The 23,722-nt window shown below is 34.5% G+C and overlaps 1 protein-coding gene across 1 annotated transcript; it reads left to right on the forward strand.

The window, feature by feature from the left end:
- The first annotated feature begins 692 nt into the window (after positions 1–692).
- Positions 693–9,606, forward strand: MSH7 (MUTS homolog 7). The gene is made up of 18 exons (XM_078308073.1): positions 693–1,056; positions 1,516–1,686; positions 2,243–2,741; positions 3,220–3,315; positions 3,425–3,480; positions 4,126–4,192; positions 4,398–4,493; positions 4,819–4,950; positions 5,049–5,082; positions 5,189–5,236; positions 5,315–5,511; positions 5,732–5,858; positions 6,371–6,648; positions 7,041–7,226; positions 7,661–8,071; positions 8,528–8,624; positions 8,733–8,860; positions 9,013–9,606. The coding sequence occupies exons 1-18, from the start codon at positions 848–850 to the stop codon at positions 9,481–9,483; spliced, it is 3,303 nt and encodes a 1,100-aa protein (XP_078164199.1). The 5' UTR covers positions 693–847; the 3' UTR covers positions 9,484–9,606.
- The last annotated feature ends 14,116 nt before the right edge of the window (positions 9,607–23,722 follow it).

Raw genomic sequence — 23,722 nt, forward strand, 5'->3', positions numbered from 1 at the left:
GATCCGTCAGGTAATATTTTATTTGCTATAAGCATATGCAATTTATTGTTTGCTTATTTGTTTCATACAGTATTGATGAATTGCAAAGAGAAAAATATTTATAGTCTCGACATCGTGCTTATATAATGCTTAAAACTGAATTTCCGGTAAACTTATTTAAGATGACGATACATGTAAATGTGATCATTTTTACGATTATTATATATCAATACATAGTCAAGAACATTATTCCAAAACATATATTATCCAATTTAAGAACATCTACAGCGATGGAATAAAAAAAATTAACTACCGCTGATAAGTCATTTAAATAAATTAATTAGATAAGATCATGCATCTTCGTAATTTCATTTTTCATCCACATAAGCGGCGAAGAGAGCGGACAAAACAAACATACCTAATAAAAATAAAATGTTTTGCCAGGTGTTCAAAAGAAAACATTTTCTTTCAAAGTAAATTTGTTAATTTAAAATCTGTAGTGTATCTCAGCAATTATATTAATAATTAATATATCAAATTAGCAATCTTAAAAAAAATCACGGTTGCAAGGGGGCCGAGACGAAGGGGTTATGTCGTTTTGATGTGTTGACAATTTGGCATGGCCCAGCCCATTTATACCAACGATTGAACCCAAAACAGAAGACTCCTGGTCCTGGCCTCCTGCTCCGTCTTCTTCTCACTTCGAGGGACAAAGTTGTACTTGTACAATCAATCCCCAGTTGGAATTGGAAATAAATTTCGCTTCCCCCCTTCCCTCTTTCATTTGCCGCCAAATAAATCTTTTCTCCACAGTAGAGCAACTTCATCTCTCTTCTCTCTCTCTCTCTCTCTCTCTCTCTCTCTCAAAATGCAACGCCAGAAGTCGATTCTCTCTTTCTTTCAAAAACCCCAGTCCAACGCCTCCGCTCAAGATGTTAGAGGGACTGACACTCCGACTGAGAAGCCCCGCCGTGCATTTATTTCTCCGATGGGCAGTTCAGCCGGAGTTCGAGCGCCTCAGTCTGTTTCCAGCATTTTACAGAAACTCGCTAGATCTGATGACAGCTTCAACAAGGGGTATGGTGATTTTGTTCTGAGTCTAGGATTTAGATTTTTTTTCTTAATTTTATGCTAGTTTTTGTTCAAAATCTTGGAACTTAAGGGTTAACTTTGTTTTTTAACAAGTAGGCCTAAGCCCAGAGCTAACTTTTGTTTCGATTTAGCAGTTGCTCTTGGAGTCACCTCATGTTGATGAGGCGACCCTTGTTGCTTAGGCACTAATATACAAATCTCCAAATGCAAGCCATTGATAAGCTGATCACGGTGCTCTAAATTTGAAGGCTTGCTTATGCCTTGTCTGTAAGACTGTTAACAAGTAGTTGATCATTTGTTTGCTACCTATGCCTATATTTGTATTTTTGTATAATCGTCTGTGCATTATGCCCTGCTTGTACAATGTGAAGCCAATCTTGAAACTAATTGTGTTACAACTTGTCTCTTTTGTTGCTTAAATACTAATGCTTAACTGCATTTCAGATCACAGGAAAATTGGATGCATCCGACACCTGCTTTCCAGAGGAATACACCTGTTACCATGGAAACCTCCACACAGCAAAATCCGAAGCCATCCATGCATGCATTCTCTAAAGACTATTTAGATGACATGCCAAGCTTTGAGCTAGATTTTGGCGAGGGCTTCGAGCAGAGGTATGTACAAGTTTGCACTCCTATGGTCTATGGATGTACTTTTTTTGTTCACTAAAGCTGTTTATTTGTGCTCGTTAGCTTTTAATTGACTCTGATTATGAGTAATAATCCTTGTTTTAAACACTTTGCTATACTCGTAGGCAGCGCAAAGCTAGCAGTTCAGTTCAGTTAGGTCAGTTTTAGAGAAGTTTAAGGAACTTGTTGAAAAGCGTCACAAAACTCTTTACTTCTACTTACATTTTGATTTATCTCCCTTGGTGTCACATAATATGTCGATCTTGGCAAAAAAAACTTGAAAGCAAATTTCAAACAATTTCATTTAATGATGGTTCGTAAAATAAACTAGAGAATGAAAGTTTTACTTACAGGAAACTTGCCTCTTATTTGTAATATAATTTTGTTGGAAAAAATAAAAAATAAAAAATAATAATGAAAGGATAAATAATTGATTCTGAGTATATTATAATCTTGTTTGAAAGAAGCCCATATGAAACAATTATGATGAAAACCATCTCCAGGTCATGACAGAACTATTGCCTGTGTTTGTGCAATGCAGGACACAGGATAATCAGTTCCAGCTGAGACAGGTTGTCGAAAAAAATACACCCAGTAATGGAGAAACCCCTACTCAACTATTCTCAAAGCCATCATCTAGAGACTTCCTAGGAGACATGCCTTGCTTCAAACTGGAGTTTGACGAAGTGGAACCTGAAACCCCAGCTCCGCGGCCATTTGTGCCAGGGCTCAAACGGGTCCAAGACGAATCCCCAAAGGCAAATAATAGTGCCACTTTTAAACAAATCTCTCCATTTTTTACTTCTAACAAAAAAGCAAAACCAACACTTGGTGAAGAATCAGATGGTGTGACCAGCAAATTTGACTGGCTTAATCCTAGCAATATAAGAGATGCAAATCGAAGGAGGCCGGGAGACCCTCTTTATGACAAGAGAACACTATACATACCGCCTGATGCTTTTAAAAAAATGTCAGCTTCTCAGAAGCAGTACTGGAGTGTGAAGTGCGAATACATGGATGTTGTTCTCTTCTTTAAAGTGGTATTCCCTTTGTGTGCCTAATATGTTAATTGTTGATAGTAACTTTGTATGTCTATGATAAGATGGATATATTTTAAACTTTAATATAATTTCTGCCAGGCCAAAACCTCATGGCCATTATTAGAAAACAATGTTAATTTTTTTTATAAAGGATGCTTAATGTAGACAACATATCATGTGTAGTGGCATCAACACTACTGCATCCTTATTTTAAATGATACAAAAACAAGGCGTGTTCATGTGTTTTTTATCTCAACTCCCTTAGGTGTTTGCTGACACTTTTCCTGCTTATATTTTTTGCAACATCATATCACTCATTTGATTTGATACTTGAACCAAGTACTGTATTTATGTATTCATAATCGAACAGAAACCAAATATGCTTTCTAAATTGTATTTTTTTTTTTTTTAAGTTTTACTGTATCCATGCTGGTATGACCCATCCTTTTATATTCAATTACTTCCTGGTGAATTCTAGGGAAAATTCTACGAACTTTATGAATTAGATGCTGAAATTGGTCAGAAGGAGCTTGATTGGAAAATGACTATTAGTGGAGTTGGTAAATGTCGACAGGTAAATTATTTGTTCCTATTTATATGCTTTTGATTCGAGTCTTTTTACTCTCTGTCAAATAATAGAGCATTCAAATAACAAGCAATAAATATTGAGTGGTGCTATACAGGTTGGTATATCTGAGGCTGGAATTGACGATGCTGTTCAGAAACTGATAGTGCGAGGGTAAATATTCTATCTTTAGAAGTAAATTATTCTCTACCAAGCTTTGTTTTTGAAAAAGGGAGCATATAAACTACTTAAAATTTAAGGTCATGTTTGGTTGTGGAGTAAAGTTAAACCGGATTAAATTTCTTACTCCAAGCTAAACCGGAGTAAGTTAATCATATTTGGTGGAGTAAGCTAAACCACCTCTCTAGGTGGTGTAAGTTACTCCGGTTTAACTCAAATCTTACTCCATCTTAAACTGCCTATGTTACTCCTCGTTTGGCTCCTTAAGCGTGGAGTAAGGGGTTTACTCCTCAACCAAACATGGCCTAAAGGATGAGATAACACAAAGGTTTATTTTTTATTTTAGGCATAAGCCTCCAACAGAATCTCAAATTATCATGAATTGCTCTCCAGAATGTAAAATGCATAATGCGATGACTGCACCAAATAAAAGCCCATACTCTATTAGTTTCTTTTAAAAAGATACCTGAATCTCTGGTTCACTCTACATAACCCGAGTACTGATTTTGAGCAGTATCCTTGGGTTTCTCTTTTGAGGAAACCTGTACAGTGTATAGGTATATTATCCTTTCTTGAAGTGTGAACTTATGATAGCAAAAGAAGTAAAATTTGTGCCAATGTTACCGTTCTTATCTCTAGATATAAAGTGGGAAGAATTGAGCAGCTCGAGACTGCTGACCAAGCCAAACGCAGAGGTTCTAGTTCTGTAAGTACTTGAACCTTTTCATTCCTAAAACCCAAAATAAACATACGCAGCTGATATATATACCCAGACATTTTTTTTTGTTTCTTGTCCTCTGTCTTATTGAAATGTTACGTTTCATCATAAATTAAACTCTTATAAATTGCAAAGCACTTTGCCTGTCTGATTTGTGGAAGTACTTTAGTCTGTTAACATATATTAATTTCAGGTTATACAAAGAAAGCTAGTTCACGTTTCTACGCCATCAACTGTTGTCAATGGATGCATCGGGCCAGATGCAGTTCATCTTCTTGCTTTAACAGAGGTGCTTTAAGCCTGCTATACCAATTCAACTTAAAATATTAGGTTTTTTGACACAGAAACTGTGTCCAGTTTTTAGATGTTACCTATTTGCCATAGAAACACTTCACATGTTATCTACACATGACAGAAATTAACAAATAAGGGAAATATGTGGAAGTTCCCAAAAAAGTTAGCTGATTTGATTTTTTAAGGATTGGTTCTTTAATGTATCATCTGGTAGGTACTACTATACTAGTAGGTACACTAGGAGTCTTCTTCTGTGAATGGAAGTTGGGAAAAGAGTTTCCAGTTATTATTCTCATTGTAATGTACTAATGTACATGCAGAGAAATCAAACCTCTGATGAGGGAAGAACTGAGTATGGATTTGCATTTCTGGACTACGCAGCTCTAAAATTTTGGGTTGGTTCCATTACAGATGATGATTCTTGTGCAACACTTGGTGCTTTGCTTGTTCAAGTAAATCTGTTTTTCTTGACATTAAAACAGGTTTCTTCTCTCATGTAACATACACAATCTTCTATGCTTTAATATGTATGTTTTAAACCTTTTTGTAGGTGTCGCCTAGAGAATTAATTTATGAGAGCTCAGGTCTGAAGCAAAAAAAAAAAAAATAGAAGCACAGATTTCCTTTTATTTTAAGTTCTGGTAACCTATGAAACTTAAGGTTGAAAATCATATTCACTCCTATTTCCAGGGCTCTCTAAACAAACTCAACAGGCACTTAAGAAATATGCTTCTGCTGGTAAGTTCTATATTTTGTATGTCTTAAAAAAAAATATAAAAGCATGCCTATATCCTCAAAGTATTACTGTCCATGCAGGTTCAGTGAAGACGCAACTGACTGCAACATTACCTGGTATTGGTGTGGATGCATCTCAAGTACAACAGATAATAGATTCCAAAGGATATTTTGGGAAATCTGGAAACTCTTGGTCAAGTGCATTTGACTATTCAATGGATAATAGTCTGGTTCTCTGTGCGCTTGGCTGCATTATTTCTCATTTGTCTAGACTCATGGTGTGTCTCAACTCCCAATATTTATGTTTTTTAACCTACTTGTCAAGAAATAGTGATGAAACCATGGATGAGTACCTAATGCCCATGCCCTGTACTAGTATGTTACTGTAGCTACATAATGTTTGTTTGGGTTTGAATGAGTAATTTATTTAATTCTCTTTTTAACCAATCTTAAGTAGCACGAATGTTCTGATGAATCTTAACTTATTTTCTGGACCAGCTAGAGGATGCTTTAAAAAATGGGGAGATATTACCATATCTTGTGTATAAGAGTTGTCTAAGGATGGATGGCCAGACTCTTGTCAATCTTGAAATATTCTCTAACAATGTTGATGGTGGGTTGTCAGGTACGAGTCTGCCTTTTCTCTTGCTCCTATACATAACTTGAACTCAAAGCAGTAAATCCATTCTATATCCCAGCCAGGGGTTACGGGTTAGCATCACATGGCAAATGAAACTTGGTTCAGGTTTCAAATCATTTGGACATTATTTCAGTGTTAGGTTAATTATAGATCTTGGTTGTTGAGTCAGGCTTTGACAGCTCTTGAAAGTTCCAAGGTACGTGCTTATTTTTAGATGTCATGTCTGGGGTCTTGATTTATTTTTCTTGGGTTATTTCAGATTATCATACAAAAAGTTGTGTTCAGAGTTGACAATCAGAGATTTATTTTTGTTCAATTTATCAACATTTCAAAATTCTGGTCAGGTTGGCATGCTCTTTGGGTCAGTTCTGTTTCCCTAGGCTCTAGTCAGAACCGTACTAGTTCAATACCAGCTAAATCCTGGTACAGTATAACACATATCACGTCCTTTTGTTATTCTTAACAGGACCGTTTACTGAGATCTATTTATCCCGCAGGTACACTATACAAGCACCTTGACCACTGTCTGACGGCATCTGGCAAGAGGCTTTTAAAACGGTGGATATGTCACCCCTTGAAGGATATTGATGATATAAATAGTCGTCTCAACATTGTTGAGGGGTTTATAAACAATTCGGTTCTAATCTCCATTATCCATGAGCACTTAAGACGGGTTCCAGATCTTGAGAGGTTATTGGGACAAGTCAAGTCAGCTGTTGGGTCGTCAGCAGCTCTGCTATTGCCCGTGATTGGTCAAAGAATGTTAAAAAGACGGGTATGCAATGATTTGTTTTAGTATTTTTTTTTTTTCCTTTTTCTTCTCCTTTGTAACAAGATGACATATTGTTAACACATTAGTTTAGCGGCACATTTGTTTCTTGCAAAAGCTAAGTTTAAAACTGGGTAAATCATATACCTCCCAGAAATATGTGAAATCCATAAACCTAGAAAACAAAACACAATTCTTTCTACTCCCCAAATTTGAGAAACTCAGAGTCCCTTTTACTTGAGTTTGTTTGTCCATCTATAAGTTTAAATTCCATGTTTTGTAAGAATAGATTAAAAGCATATTTTTGTGAAAGGTTACATGATATTTTCAGCTTTTATGTGATTATGCATTTAGTATTTTTTTTTTCACAATTCTAGTTATGAACTGCTGAATTTTAGGTTAAAACGTTTGGTTCATTGGTCAAAGGACTAAGGATGGGCATGGATCTATTAAATGCGTTGCATAAAGAGGATCATGGTGTACCATCTCTGTCAAAGGTTGTAAATATCCCAACCCTAAAGAGCCTTGATGAGTTTGTGCATCAGTTTGAAGAAGCTTTAGACAATGACTTCCCAAAATATCAGGCATGTGTGCTCTTTTATAATTTGGAATTAATTTTTGTTGTGCTCACTTCTAACCTTTTGTGTGTGCATATAACTGTAGCTGGGCTTTCATATTTATTTTCTATCGTCTGATTGTCTTTACAATTTAGTGAGAGAAATAGATGATCAAATGCATGGTAATCCATGGTTACAGTGCTGATGTTTGACAGGAATAATTTGGTTTCAGCATTAGGCTGCGATGTGCCAGTTCCTGACAAAAATACAGGCAAATATTGTATAATGGCGTCAACGAATCTCAAATTTAACATTGAAAATGCAACATAACAAAAAGGGACACATGGCGGTGTTGAAACCATACAAGAACTGACTTATACCGGTATCAAGATCTAACAACAATCTATCAAGCTACTAAATATGTGATAGTAAAATTTAAGTATATTTATATATTTTTCCAGGATCATGAGGTGAAAGACTCGGATGCAGATACACTATCCCTTCTTACGGAGCTCTTTGCCGAGAAATCAACTGAATGGTCTCAAGTTATAAACACCCTCTCCACAATTGACGTGCTCCAATCATTTGCTGCAGCTACAGTTACATCGTGGGGCCCCACCTCACGGCCTGTCTTTGTTTCCCGTAACTCGACTTCTGGAACGTCCCATGGGGATAGGGGACCAGAGCTGAAAATGAAAGGGTTGTGGCACCCGTATGCTGTTGCCGAGAGTTCAAGTGGTTTAGTGCCTAATGATGTACATTTAGGAGATTCTGAAGGTAGTAATGATTGTGCATTGCTTCTGACAGGACCCAATATGGGCGGGAAATCAACACTAATGCGCGCCACATGTCTATCTGTTATTCTGGCACAGGTAATCTAGTATACTGGTCAGGTGTTTGGTAAGAAATTGTGTATTGCTGGTGTTTGCTTGGTTTGATTTATCAATGGTTGATTCATTGGTTACAATGTGGACCCAAGCCTGTTTGGTCTATTTGGCTTAGAATTCAGGTAGTGTGGGTTGATGCGTCAGGTTAGTGATTAAAGCCTGGGAGAGTATCTTGACCTAATGGGGTATTGATTAGGTCCAAATCAGAGGTCCATAGGCCTTTCTTGTAGTTTGTTTTAATTGTGTGCTGAAATGACGAGCCTTGGTCAAATTTGGATTTTATTGTAACTGTTCCAGGTTGAACTGTTTGCAGTTTTGCACCATACTGCTGCTCCATCTCACTGAATTATATAACTAGGAGAAAGATAGTGTTTATCAAGACTTTGCATTGAGTATAGCTTTTTTGCAAATTGTGATAATCTTTTATTTTCTTTTTGTCAGTTGGGTTGCTATGTGCCGTGTGAATCATGTGAGCTCTCACCTGCTGACATCATCTTCACACGCCTTGGTGCAACTGACAGAATCATGGCTGGAGAAAGTTAGTTTTGGCCATTCTCCAGACAAACTGCAAAAATCCCCTTTGAATTTTTATTATCACAGATGTTTTAAAAGATTTGAACTTTTCTTAGTAAAACTCTATTTTCAGGTACATTTTATGTTGAGTGTGCAGAAACTGCCTCGGTGCTGAGAAATGCCACACAAGATTCTCTTGTGTTGCTTGATGAACTGGGGAGGGGAACTAGTACATTTGATGGATATGCGATTGCATATGCTGTAAGAACTCTTCTCCTTGTGTTATTTTTGCATATATTATATTGTGGTGGTTTCGAATTTCATATAACAACCAAGTGCTTTAAGAGAAATTTGCTTTTCATATAATTTCGTCAAAATCTGTCCATTTTCTTATTACTTTATTATTATCTCAGGTATTTCGCCATCTGGTTGAAAAGGTATGCTGCCGGCTTCTCTTTGCCACACACTACCATCCCCTCACAAAAGAATTTGCATCACACCCTCGTGTAAGCCTACAGCACATGGCTTGTGTTTTCCAACAAAATGGAGGTAGCCTCAGTAATGAAAAAGAACTTGTGTTTCTATATCGTCTGACACATGGGGCCAGTCCTGAGAGCTACGGTCTACAAGTGGCCTTAATGGCAGGAATTCCAAAACAAGTTGTAGAGGCTGCATCTGAGGCAAGTCAAAGAATGAAGGTTTTGATGAGTGAAAATTTTAAGTCTAGCGAGGGGAGATCGGAGTTCTCCACACTTCACGAGGATTGGTTAAAAGCGGTGTTGGCTGTTTCAGGAGTGAATAGGGGATGCTGGGATGAGGATGCAGCTGATACTATCTTTTGTTTGTGGCATGAGATTAGGAGTCAAAATCAATTGAGGAAATGACAAGGCAGGCCAGGTCTAACTTCACCCACTTTTGCAAAATAGATGTGGAGTCCTGTAGATAAGTAGGTTTAGTGCATACTTTGCTGATGTTTTGGAATTAAGCCGCATTTCCTAATTTTCTAATTTTAATGACTTGGCGAGTAAGAGCAATCTCTGTTTTGACATTATGACTACTGAATGGCTTAATCTCATTAAAATATCCTAGCATGGATTTGTTCTCAAGTTTTTAATAATTATTCTGGAGCTTATTGCATTAATTGCTGCCCTTTATATTCTTCTTTCCCGCTTGTTTGTCCCATAACTTCTGAACTGTCAACTAACCCACAAAAAAAGGTGTATGTAACAATCTCGGAGGAAGACATAAAGTAAGCCCAAAAGAGATAAAAAAGCCCAAAAGAGAGAAAAAAAGAAGTAAACGAAGGCAGCTTAGCATTTATAAGGACACTTCAACCCATGAGTCTCTCTGTAAAACTTCCACCCGCCAACTAATAAAGATAAAAATATATCTCGGCTTTTTCCCAAAAGAGATAACCAGCCAACCACTTGTTAACCAATAAGAACCTTCTTTTTATGGCGGGAGAATTCCTATTTAAACCCTTTCCTGTAAACTCTTTGTGCACACTAACTAAGTTATCAGAATCAGAAATGGGAAGAAGAGCATTACTCTTTATAGTCTTTGCAGGATATGCTATGAGTGGTTGTCTTGGCCATGACTACACTAGGAAGTTTGGTGGAAAGAGTGAGTTGCACGTGACGAAGCACTCCTCTGTGTTAGGCAGTGGTGGGATGATGGTTCAAGATTGTGATAAAAAGAAAAAAGGTGGCGGTCGAAAGGGTGCTGGTGTTGGGGGTGGTGGGGCAGGTGGTGGAATTGGCGGTGGTGTTGGTGGTGGTACTGGAATTGGAGGCGGTGCGGGTGGTGGGGGTGGTATAGGTGGAGGAAGTGGCGGTGGTATTGGAGCTGGTGGTGGTTTTGGAGGAGGGATGGGTGGTGGTGGTGGTGTAGGTAGTGGTGCTGGTGGTGGTTTAGGTGGTGGAGGTGGAGGTGGATTTGGAGGAGGCGGTGGCATGGGTGGAGGAGCAGGTGGTGGATTTGGCGCTGGAGGTGGGGCTGGAAGTGGACTTGGTGGAGGTAGCGGTGGGGGAGGTGGACTGGGTGGCGGGGGTGGTGGTGGTTTTGGTTCTGGTGGAGGTGTAGGTGGTGGCTTTGGAGGTGGAGCTGGTGCTGGTGCTGGTAGTGGAGCGGGTGGTGGATTTGGTGGTGGAGGTGGCCATGGTGCTGGTGTAGGTGGCGGTATTGGTGGTGGAGGTGGTGTCGGTGGGGGTGCTGGTGGTGGATTTGGCGGTGGAGGTGGCCATGGTGCTGGTGTAGGTGGCGGTATTGGTGGTGGAGGTGGTGTCGGTGGGGGTGCTGGTGGTGGATTTGGCGGTGGAGGTGGCCATGGTGGTGGTGTTGATGGTGGAATGGGCGGGGGTGCTGGTAGCGGAGCAGGTGGTGGATTTGGCGGTGGAGGTGGCCATGGTGGTGGTGTCGGTGGTGGAATGGGTGGGGGTGCTGGTGGCGGAGCGGGTGGTGGATTTGGTGGTGGTGCTGGTGGTGGCGGTGGCGTCGGTGGTGGAATGGGCGGGGGTGCTGGTGGTGGATTTGGTGGTGGAGGTGGCCATGGTGGTGGTGTTGGTGGTGGAATGGGTGGGGGTTCTGGTGGCACAGCGGGTGGTGGATTTGGTAGTGGTGCTGGTGGTGGAGGTGGCTTTGGTGGTGGAGGTGGTTTAGGTGGTGGTCATGGCGGCGGTGCTGGTGGCGGTTTTGGTGCTGGAAGCGGTGTGGGTGGTGGAATGGGTAGTGGGTTTGGCGGTGGTTTTGGTGGAGGTGGTGGTGGATTTGGTGTAGGAGGTGGTTTTGGTGAAGGAGCAGGTGGTGGTATTGGTGCTGGAGGCGGTGTAGGCCATGGTATTGGAGGTGGTTTAGGCAATGGAATTGGTGGCAGCATAGGCGAAGGCCATGAAAATAGTAATAACCACGGTGGAAAGGGTATAAAAGGCATCAACAGAGCCGGCGGTGAGAGCTGAGATGAGCCTTGGACACTAATAAGCCGTTGCATGCATGCCTGATGCCTGGCTTATATACAAGCTTTATGCATCAAGTTTGAATTTTCTTTTTTAATAATTCTGGTTTAGTGGTTTATGGGAGACTTCTTTCTCATTTTAATCCGGAATTCTTTGAATATTTTTCATCTAAGTCGTGAACAGTTCTTTTCGAAAATATATATGGTGTTCAGCAAATGAAGTTCCAAATGGATTTATCGGACATCTAATCTTTCAAAGAGAAGGAGAAGTCAGAAATATATGGGCCGATAATTTATGAGTAAAATAAAAATTGAAAAAATAATGGATGAAAATGCAACTTAATATGGCCTATTTTGTTGTCAAAAGCCCAAGGCCTATGTAAATAGGCCCATTTGATTTCCTGGGAGTTGTTTTTAAGGCGCATTGCTGGGGTTCCGTATTATTTCATGTTTCCAAGTGGAGCACCCACACGTGCAGTGCAGAGGATTAAATTTCTGAACAAAAGCAAGAAATCCCCAGAGTAAGAATAATTTACAGAACTACCCTCCATATTTGCATTAGTCTCAATCTACACGGTAACAAGAATTTTGTATAATAATTAAGATCTGGTCTCTGATATGATGATAAAGGATAACGCTTTCTATGCGAGCGAGTTCAAAATTATGATTGATGATTCTTTGTAAACATTGAAATTCGATAAACTATTTTCAAACATAGATTACATATGACGATTTTTATTTTGAGTTATTAAAGTTTTTAAAAATAGAAATATAGTGGAGACACCAAAAATGAAGACATTTGAACCCTCTCTAGAAAGAATTACTTGATACTTGTAAATATTGTCTTCGTTTACTAAATTTAATTAGCAAGTAATTTGTTGCTACCTAAAAATATGTACATAATTAATCAATGCTGACATGTCAGATTCACTGAAGTGAAGTGCAATAAATAATGAAGATTAACATTGAAAGGATGTCCTTGAAATTTTTACCTTTTTCGGGTGAGAGAGATTATGATTTATTAAAAGAAGAGCCCTTGAAAGCGACAAAAAAAAGTACTGCATGTGCAGATGGTAACCCTTGCTACATTTCTTAATTTTCCTCGTTTTACAATATTTATTTTTCTTTTTTTAGAATCTTTTGCTCGTTTTTACATAATATCGGCTTTTATTTGGTACCACTCTAAACGAGTTTTTGCAGTTATGCTTAATTTTATTGTTTATTGTTGTCAAAAAATTCTCTTTTTTTTTTGATAAAACGGGATATAACTATGAATTTGTATCATCTGCGTTAACGGAACATGCGTTAATAGATCTGGCCCGTCCGATTGAGATCCGCACTAATATTGAAGGGCCCTGTACGTTATAGGTGTGGGTCAGATTGACTCCGATCCTGATTAAATGTCCGAGATTCAATAGACTCAAAAGGTTTGCATAAGACACGGACTCATATAACCACCTGTTTCACTGAACATAACATGTATTTATTGGATCTGTTCGGCATCAAGAGATTAAGAGTGGAGGATTAAAAACTTAAGGAATACTAAGGAACCGATGTTTGATTGTCTTAATATGTGAATGAAAGCTAAGGAAGTTAAAATAAGTAGTAGAGGTGCCTTAAGGTCCGGACAAAAAATTAAGATCCAGACAAAATTAGAACTAGCATTTGGTCTAACAACAAAGGCACATGGTCTCTATGTGAGAGGTCATGGCCTATATCTTTCTTTCAAAAAATATTTAAAATTAATTTAGTATAAAGTCAATCGGTCAAAATTAGAAGGTTAATAAATTAATTTTAGTGCATTCATTTTTTGAACATTTTTTGACCGCTTGACTTTATACTAAATTAATTCGAATGTTTAAAATTTGTATATGTAGACGCATCACTCGTAAGATAAAAGGGTTTCAACGGTTCGGGTTCGTCATTTGAAACCGATTTGATGAATTTTGGAGTTAAGCTCACCAAACACTTTGGTGAGCTTAAGAACACCCTAGTTCTACTCTTGAGTAAAATACATATTTTTAAAATAAATAAAGATTTTTCACAATAAATCTCACAGTACAACCGAACGTTTATTGAATCACATTTTCATAATTAATCATGTGCGTATCTGTATCTATGAATTCCTACTTTTCGAAAAGTGAGTTTCCATTTATGTCAAACTCCATCTCCCGTAATTTCATGAAAAACGAACATACAAGCCCTTATACTATGGGCATCAAGTGGGTTTTTTTCTTGTCAACTATAGGAAAAAAAAAGGTAAATGCCTTTTGACACCAACGAGACCGATTTGCTTGTTTTATGAAAAAATAATTATAGTCTACTTCTTTTGATTCAAAAGTTGTTTTGTATTGGCTCAAAAGATTGTACAAATTTGTATTTTTTTTGTTGTAGTAATGAAAAATATTTACAAATTTCACGCCAAATTGTGTCATCTAAGTAGTTTCCCACTTGAGCTATCAACTATTCTAAATTATGTTTTTTTTTTTTTGTATTACAAGCTCGTATACGTTGCACAGTCTCCCTTCTTCAATCTTTTCAACCCAAATTATTTTTTTGTTTAAAAATTTAAATTTGGTCTATAAGAATATACGGTTATTAATGATCAAATTCCATTTGCACCAACAAAAAAAGATACCTTTTTCTTATGAAAGATATATCTTTTTGTACTGAAGGTAGGGCTAACAAAGAGGGATACTTTTAAACAAATATTTATATTGTTCGTCGCTAAGAAAGAGCTATCAACTATTTTAAAAATGAATGGCACCAGTAACGCTGTTCTTTTGTATGGTTTTTATTTTAATGGAAATCGATAAACTCACTTGAATCAATCAACTAAAATAAATTTCCAGGAGCATTCAAATCTGCTGGAAGCCTGGAATCCATGGGGATTTCAGGGATCCTGAAATTTTCAATCCAACCATCTATATATTTTGTGATTTGTGCATAAAACTGTCTGCTTTGAGATTCGTGTATGAAAAAACTTAAATGGTTGGATTTGAAATTTGAGCAGATTTCATTTCTTGATTTTGAAAACAGATACAAAAGGGGGCGGCACTGAGGCTGCTGTATCATGGAATCAAATCAAACAGTGAAGCACTCGTCACACGGTGTGCTTACAAACTGTATCGATATCTATTCTAAGGGATTCTTTTACTTCATTTACTTTTTTTACCCTCTTCTCTTCGTCATGATCTTATCTTAAATTTTGAATTCTAGATCCAATATTTAATGCATCAACTACATAATATGCTAATTATGTCTATGAATGATGATAATATTTTTATGTATTTTAATTGTTTACTAGATAATGTATTTTTTTTTAGACAGAACAAAAGTTATTGTCTTTTGTCAGTAAATCAAAGACTATTTTTTTATAATTTTATTAAAAGATTTAAGATTAACAATCTTTTATTTCATTACTAAAAAGTACTTAAACTAATGAAATTTACATGATAGATTTTGTACATATTCAAGGACACGTTTTTAAAATCATTTTTTTAATATTATATAAAGGAACCTGATAATTGTACCTCAAACAAAATCCCCGAGTAGTTTAACAGAAAAAACTTTCAATGATATCAAACTTTAATTTTCAGCACTAATATCCAAATATTTAAAACTCTGTTTATAACATTTTACAATGCTACTCGCAAGCATTTAAACCTCTGTCTGCAAGCATTAAAATTCTAAATCTGTATAATTTTAACTCCTAACTACTTTTGTTTTCAAGCCAAAAATGGAAAGATTCCTTTCACTCACTTTTTATTTTTATTTTTCTCTGATCATTCTCATCCATTTTCTCGACGACCCGTGATGAATTTTGTGAATCTAAAATTATGAACGTTTTTTTATCCGATTTTCTCTTTCAAATGAGATCCATGAATAAAAACTTTCGAGTTATATTTGTGTCGTAATTTTTTTTATCACTTTAAATCTTTGTGACTTTCAGTTTTTTTTTTTTTTTGCTTCAAAATAATTTAAACCTCATGTACAAGCATATAAACCTCATTAATAACGCTTTAAATCTCTAGAATAAAACATATAAACCTCATGTACAAAGAATTAAAACCTCAACAATAACATTTCAAAACATATAAACCTCAACAATAACACTGCATTTACAAAGCATAAAAACCTTACGAAGCCTTGAAAATTTTAATGGTTGTAGATTGAGATTTAAAAACTTGAAAATTTAAAGTGCTCATGAGTTTTACTTAAAAAAAACAAATGACTTTAAAATTACTCAAAAATATTTCTTCATGGATCTTATTGGAAAGATAAAATCAAATAGAAAATGTTCGTATTTTTAGATTCGTAAAATTCATCACGGATCATCGAGAAAATAAATTATAATGATCAGAGAAAAAATAAAAAAAAGTAGGTGAAATGAATCTTTTCGTTTTTGGCTTGAAAACAAAAGTAGGAGTCTGGCTAGTATAACATCAGTGTCATTTCAGTCTATAAAACACAAACTCCAAAACCTATCGAATTGACTTCAAATGGTGAATCCAAACCGTTCAAACCGATCTTCTTCATTAGTTGTGCGTTTACATGTAAAATTTATAACTTTTTGAATTTATTTGGTATCAAGTCAAACGGTCAAATGTGTGAGTTTTTAAGTTAATTTTAATACAATCATTTTTTAATTTTTCTACCGCTTGATTTGATACTAAAATAACTCAAAAATATAAAAAGTTTACATGTAAACACATCACTCATAAAGTAAATTGGTTTGAAAGGTATAGATTAGTCGTTTGAAGTCTATTCAATTAATTTTGAAGTTAGTGTCATATGACACCGATGTCATACTAGCCGGACTCCAAAAGTAGTTAGGAGTTAAAACTATGCAGATTTAGAATTTTAATGCTTTCAGAGAGAGATTTACATGCTTACGAGTAGTATTGTAAAATATTATAAACATAGTTTTAAATGTTTTTATATTAATGCTGGAAATGGAAGTTAGACAACATTGAAAGTTTTTTTTTTTCTGTTAAACTACTTAGAGGACACGCTCGGATATGATGGCTCGGGGTACCATAACATTTCTCTTATATAAATTAATACGAAGGACCAATGATACTTGCAATATCAATATATTTTGACATTCTCTAATTTCCGACTGTGCTTTCATTCGAATTAATAATTAGCAAAAACATTTGAGACTGTATTGGATACTTGAACTGTCCTATACAAGTGGTCAACAATTTCTTTTTTTAATTTTCGAGAAATAAGATAAAATAGTTTCAAACATGTGCCCATATACTTTTTAAATAAATGAACACACAAACACAATTCCATTGCCACTAACAATATATTGTAAATTTTCTTTGCAAAATATAAAATAACTAATTAAGCCCAGTAACTTTTGGACAAATACGTAGTTAAAATAAATGAAGTTTAAATCAATATAGTTCATAAAACCCGTACCTAGTGGAATTATATTATTAATGCAGTTCTTATTTTTCGAAGAGAAAAAACAATAATTATTTTTTCTGAATATTTTTTAAAATTTCTAAAACAAATAAAATAAAATACTACAGTTACAGTCCAGTTGAAAACAATATTTAGTGATCCAATTTTGGTTTGCGAATCTCATCTCAATTATTAAACTCACATGCATCATGAATACATGATGCATGATATTTTTATTTTATTTATTTTAGTAAGATAAATAAACAAGTTGTTGGGGTCGTATGTCAAACTAATTCAGAACAAGTGAGAGGCCCCACACGTCAGCCTTGTCCCTTTTCCTGCCATCACTGTCTCCATCCGGTGGGCCCACTTCAACAGAGCATAATCTGTATCAAATATGAATGAATCTGAAAAGCTTTTACAATCCTCATATCATATGGATCATGAAGAAAAACTTATTAAATTTGTATTTTAATTTTGTAGGATCCGAATTACAATTACTCCATAAATAATAAATTTGATCCGAATCTGATTAAGTGACACAACCTTATCTCATTTTTTATCCATAGAGAATGTTCAAATCAAACGCTCAGTTTTAACTTTTAACAATGGAAAAATATTTTACCATAAAAAATTACTTTGTTGAAAGTCTGAAACTCAGCTTTTCCAAACCCCACCAAATGATTTCTCTACTTTTTGTAATAATAATAACTAACACCAATGCTTTTCGGTCCTTTGAGTTTGAATTCTTTTTAGAAACCATAAATAAAAATAAAAATAAAAATACTTACCAAACCAACTTGTCTGATTTTGTTTTTACAAAAAATATAAGAACTGAAATGATATTTTGATTCGAGCTTTTTTTTGTACCAAATTGTCATTTCGGTCCGTGATAGTTTCACAATTTTTCAGCCCACAATCACACAATTTTTCTCCAAAATTTATAAAACTACCTCGGACTGAAATGACAATTCAGCACGTAAAAAAAAAACTCCTTCGGACCAATATGTTATTTCGGTTCTTATGGTTTGTAAAAACAAAACCAATTAAGTTGGTTTGATAAATTCTTTTTTTTTATTTATGGTTTCTAAAAAAAGTTCCTTTGAGTTGTCACTTATATTATATGAATTAGTTCAGAGATGTATAGTAATATTCTTGAGTAGAACTAGAGTGTTTTTAAGTTTATCAAGTTTCTTGGTGAACTCAAGTCTAAAACCTATCGAATTAGTCTCAAACGATGAATCTAAATCATTGAAATCCGTCTATTTTACGAGTAATGCGTCTACATGTAAATTTTTTTAATTTTGAAATTAATTTTGCAAATAGTCAAGTGGTAAAAAAAGGTTCAAAAAATGAATGCATTAAAATTAATTTATTAACACTCTAATTTTGACCGCTTGACTTTATACTAAATTAATTCGAATGTTTAAAATTTTCACATGTAGACGTATCACTTGTAAGGTAGGTGAATTTCAACAGTTCGGATTCATCATTTGAAACCAATTCGATGAGTTTTAAACTTAAGTTCACCAAGGATAAGAACACCCTAGTTCAATTCTTATTCTTATATAAAGAAAAATTTACGTTGTACTTGTATTGTACCCTTAGAATAGAAAAATATTTGAAACTTATTTTTTTAACAAAGTGACTTGAAACTAGTGGCAGTGGAGATGACAATAGCAACTATTAATTAAGGGGAAATTTCATGTATATCCCTCAAAAGTTTCAATATTACATATTTATCCCTCCAAAATAAATAATTACATATTTATCCTTGAAAATCATACAAACTCACATATTTGTCCAATCTAACTCTATAACATATCAAATATTTCTAAAAATAATTAAATAATATTTTTTTTAAACTTAAAAATATTATTTTACAGTATTAATTAAAAAATATGTAGACTATTATGCTCTTCATTTTTGTCTCTTTAATATGTCTAAGTTTTCTTCTCTCTAAGACATCAAACCTCCCGTCTCTCTCTAAACGAAAATAGAAAATTAAAGTAGCGAGGAGCGACAAAAATCTGTGTGAGGGGAGGCGGCTAGGATAAATCTATGATTTGATGCGTTTGGAGAGAGTGACGAGGGAGGTTTGACGCCTTACAGAGAAGAGAACTAAGGCTGACTAAAGAGATCGAAGGGTATAATGGTCAACATTTTATTACTTAATATTGGAAAATAAATTTTAAAGTTTAAACAAATATTATTTAATTATTTTGGAGATATTCGATGTGTTATAGAGTTAGATTGAGCAAATATGTGAGTTTGTACAATTTTTAAGGATAAATATGTAATTATTGATTTTGGAGGGATAAATACGTAATATTGAAACTTTCGAGGGATAATATGAAATTCCCCCATTAATTAAATACATTTTCATTACATTATTCTCATGAATTAAAACCAAGATTGTGTCCATTTACACTTTACATAAAAATATAAATTTGTGATGGTAATTAATAGAGACCCGCGAATAGGGGTAAAAACGGATTGGATAGTGGTAAAACTATATTCATATTTTTTTTTGAATATAAATACAAATCGGATATTAAATAGATATAGATACAAATATAGATAGGATATTCATTTTTTCAATACTAATATTTATTAAAAAAAACATATCAATATTATTAAAAAAATATTTCATAATACTTATTTAATTATAATGATGAATAATATTTTTTATAATATATATTAAATTATTTGGTATATATTACTATTTGGATACATATAACTAAAATTTAAAATCACATCCATACCATTATTCGCGCGGATATTTGAATATCGGATATTCATATCTAATTTTCAAATACAAACCCGCATTTGGTTGGATAATATCCGACCTATTTTCACCCGTACCCACGAAGCTCATTATTATTATTTTTAAATCTGAGAAGAGATATATTGACAATTATATTTATTTGATATCCACGATAATTAACAAAATATTATCAAAATAAAAAGTAAAATTGTAGATACGTTTTATATTTAAAAGTATACTATGTATTAAATTTGATGTAATTTGAGAATCATCTGTTTATTGATTTGAGCACCAATCATTAATTTTTCAAACGGCTCAATAACTTACTAATTATTTTTTAAATTACATAAAATTAAATACAATAACTATTCAAATGTAAAAGAAATATTGTAAATATAACATATTATGTCAAATATTAGGTTACAAGTTATGAGTTGATAGGAACGAATAAGTAGAATATTTTGTTTTAAATCTTGTCTTCATTCCAAGTTGACGAAAGATGACACTTGAAAACAAAATGTTTATTGTCATGTTACATTCACAGATTCACCTGATGTCCCATGTTTGCACGGGAGATCTCCAGTGAGACAAAACTTGAGGGAAAGAAGATTCCCAGAGCATCTCGGATGGATCACGGCCGTTTGTCCAGTAAACACAGAGACCCCGCTGTCGGTTCTCTTTGATCAGGACCGTCCATGTTTGTACTTGCGAGTTTTTTTTTTTTTTTTTACTAAAAATTAGAAGTGGCTAGTAATTAGTTCTTCCTTATTTCATATTAATCAATTTTTTTTTAAATATAGTGATATGACCACTGATTTCATATTAAAACCATTAGAACACCTGCTAAAGTATCCAAAATGGGAACCTAAAACAAGCACTTAAGTAATACAACTGTTCTTACAATCACTTATACAGAAAGAAGAACATCTAGCTGTTAACCGACAAAAAGAAACTAAGTAAGATGAAACTGTATTAAGCATATTAAAGAGAAACTAGGACCGGTCATCACTCCATATCACTCCAATCAATGGAGAGATCATCTTCAAGATTGTCTTGGTTATTTTCAGACATTGGATCGGAGTGGCCACCCACCCCAAAAGGCATCTGAGTGGTAGCATCATGCTCCGATAAGTCCCTTTCCATCTCTGACATTGCAATGAGCAAGGAGACTGCCTCCTCCTCCTCTGCCAAGAGCTGGTCTCGAAGACCCTTGACATCAGAGGGTAATATGAGAGAGAGCTTTCAGTAAGAATTATTATTGCGGGACTGGCACTTAAATGAGGTTAATGACAATATTCTGATACCCCAAGACTTTGCTGAGGCTGGTTTGGTACCATTGAAATACACATTATTTCTTTCTAACCAAATAGTTCAAAGAATAGCTCCTCTAATTAATTCAAGTAATAAGCTATCCTTTAAAGGGATTACAACATCAAGAAACCATAACTCCTTTACTGTTTGAAAAGAAAAAAGATAATCCATTAAAATCAGCCATCCATTGCCAAATAAGTCTAATAATATAAAAACAGTGAATAAATAAGTGATCCACACTTTCAAGTTAAGAGCAAAAGACACATGTAGTGTCACCTTGCCAACCTCTATGAGACAAATTAACTTTTGTAAGTGTTTTATCTTGTATAACAAGTCGAATATTTTTTTTGATCCTAAGAGGTAATTTTGACTTCCAAATAGTGAGGTACTTTTTATTAGAAATACCTTCGTATTGAAGCCATTTATAAAATAAGCTTACAGAGAAAATGTTATTATTGGACCATCTCCAAATTAACATATCCACTAAAGTATCATCAAGAGTAAAGTGCAAGAAATGCCTTTTGAGTTGCATCCATTTAGAAAAAATAGATACCAGTAAATTGTCTTTTGAACTCCAAATGCATATATAACCTTGAAAAGGCAGAAGCAACATAAATAAATATGTTTTGCACAATAGAGGTCCCGTTGCTGGTTTGTTTATTGAGGCCTAAGCCAATAATGCCATGATCCTTCGGAATACCTCTCCAAAAGGAGAACATATTGATAGAATATCTTTCCATTTACCATAGATATTATTGTCCAAAAAACGTATCCACCACTTAGCTAAAAGAGCTTTATTCATTAATTTCAGATCCAAAACTCCTAAGTCTCCTTAAGAGATGCATTTTTTTCAATCTAAAAAAAAGGGAAATGATTTTTTTTCAAATATAAAAAATGGTATGTCTTTAAGAGATGCATTTTTAGATTGACGTCTTTATAGGGACGAAATTTTTTGGTCTTCAAGGGATGAATATTTCGAGAATTAAATCTGAATTTAAATTTTATTAAAATACACTACTTTCTCTGATTGGGGGTATAAACTCTAGGTTAAGTACTTACATTTTGCTTGGCCTTATTAATTCATGGCTCTCCAAAAAAAAAAAAATCTCAAATGTTGGTGCAGAATAATTCAGTGCATGAAAAGCATTTATCAATTAAAAGGGGGAAGGTGGATTGGAAATTTTTTATTCATAGAAATTATAAAATTTGGATGTATAGAAATAGAAAGAGTATCTCGTTTGTATCAAATATAGTAAGATCGGACTCAATGAGTCTAATTCATATAAATTTTATAGATCGGACTCAAAAATTCCTATCCATAAAGAGGTTAATTTTCTAGATCACAAAACAATCTGTAACCATTGATTTTTTATGAATGCATAGAGTTTTGTGCAGCAGAAAATCAACCCCTTTGTAGATCGGAATCATTAAATGAGATCCATAAATTTTCTAATTGATTTTCTGTAGCAAAATCCTCTCTATCTGTAGATACATAAGATTTTGTATCACAGAAAATCAATCATTTTATGAATCGGACTCAATGAGTCTAATCTTACTATATTTAATACAAACGACTCTTTTTATTTTTTTTACGTCCGAATTTTATAATTTCTATGAATAAATATTTTTTCAGGCGGATTTAGAGGAAAGAAAAAATCAAGTAAAAAGGAGGAAAGAGGAAAGCGCAAATCTTCAATCATGCAAACAACATGAAACCGGATCATATACGGTTTTCATTTTTGGTGCCTTTTATTCTTCACATGTCATCATTCATATCATCAATTGTACGGTTTGTACCTATATATATTACAGGTCTCATGCTCTGAAATTCCTTCCACGTCATGAAAATGAACCTTTTAGATTTTTCATGCTTATTTCGTCTCTATCTTTCAAACAATACGTGACTGTTGTTTCTAGTGTTTGGGTTTTTTACGAATGGAGATTTCTCTGCTCTCATAGGTAGAAAGCTATTAATTACTCTATTTATTTATTTTGACTCCTTTGTTTGGTGCATAAACTCTTGAAAATTATTTTTGAAAATAATAGCTTGAGTTTTTGTGTGGAAACACAACAAGAAAAATACTTATTGACAAGTATTATACTATAAAATTCACGTTTCAATGCGTAAGTATGAATACTTGATATTTTAGAAATGAACGTTTATAACAATTACAGCTCTGATACTTGTAATGGTCATTACGTATTCGCTTGTCCTTAGTTTTCTGCGTGTGATCCCTATTGTGGTCGCTTTCAAGTGACGTTTGTGGTCCTCCCATATCGGTAATGGTCCCCTCGGTAGTTAATACCCAAGAGATGTATGTGGATTTCTCATAAATACTTTATAACATAAATATTCACACTTTATTATATTAATTATGAATTTTCAACATTTTAGAGAATAATACTTGACATTTTAGATATGAATACTTGACAAGGTATGAATACTTGCTCGGCGAGATATGATCATATGAATATTTGCATGTTGAAGTATTAATACTTACACGTTAGAGAACTCGAAAGTACTTCGTTATGGATCTCATTTAGAAGATGTTCATGGTTTTAGATTCACAAAATTTCCACAGATCGTCAAAAATATTGATGAGATTAAATGGAGAAAATAAAACCTACTTTCAAAAAACGTGTAAAAGATAGGCGTGTGATTAGAGAGAAAAAAGTTGAT

This window comes from Carex rostrata, chromosome 9 (assembly GCF_964058835.1).
Source record: "Carex rostrata chromosome 9, lpCarRost1.2, whole genome shotgun sequence".
Taxonomy (NCBI): Eukaryota; Viridiplantae; Streptophyta; class Magnoliopsida; order Poales; family Cyperaceae; genus Carex; species Carex rostrata.

Bases quoted from the DNA above. Each gene is read 5' to 3' on its own strand.
- MSH7 (XM_078308073.1), top strand. From the start codon at position 848: ATGCAACGCCAGAAGTCGATTCTCTCTTTCTTTCAAAAACCCCAGTCC. The intron at 1,057-1,515 runs GTATGGTGATTT...ACTGCATTTCAG, and splicing joins GATGACAGCTTCAACAAGGG to ATCACAGGAAAATTGGATGC. The intron at 5,237-5,314 runs GTAAGTTCTATA...CTGTCCATGCAG, and splicing joins TAAGAAATATGCTTCTGCTG to GTTCAGTGAAGACGCAACTG.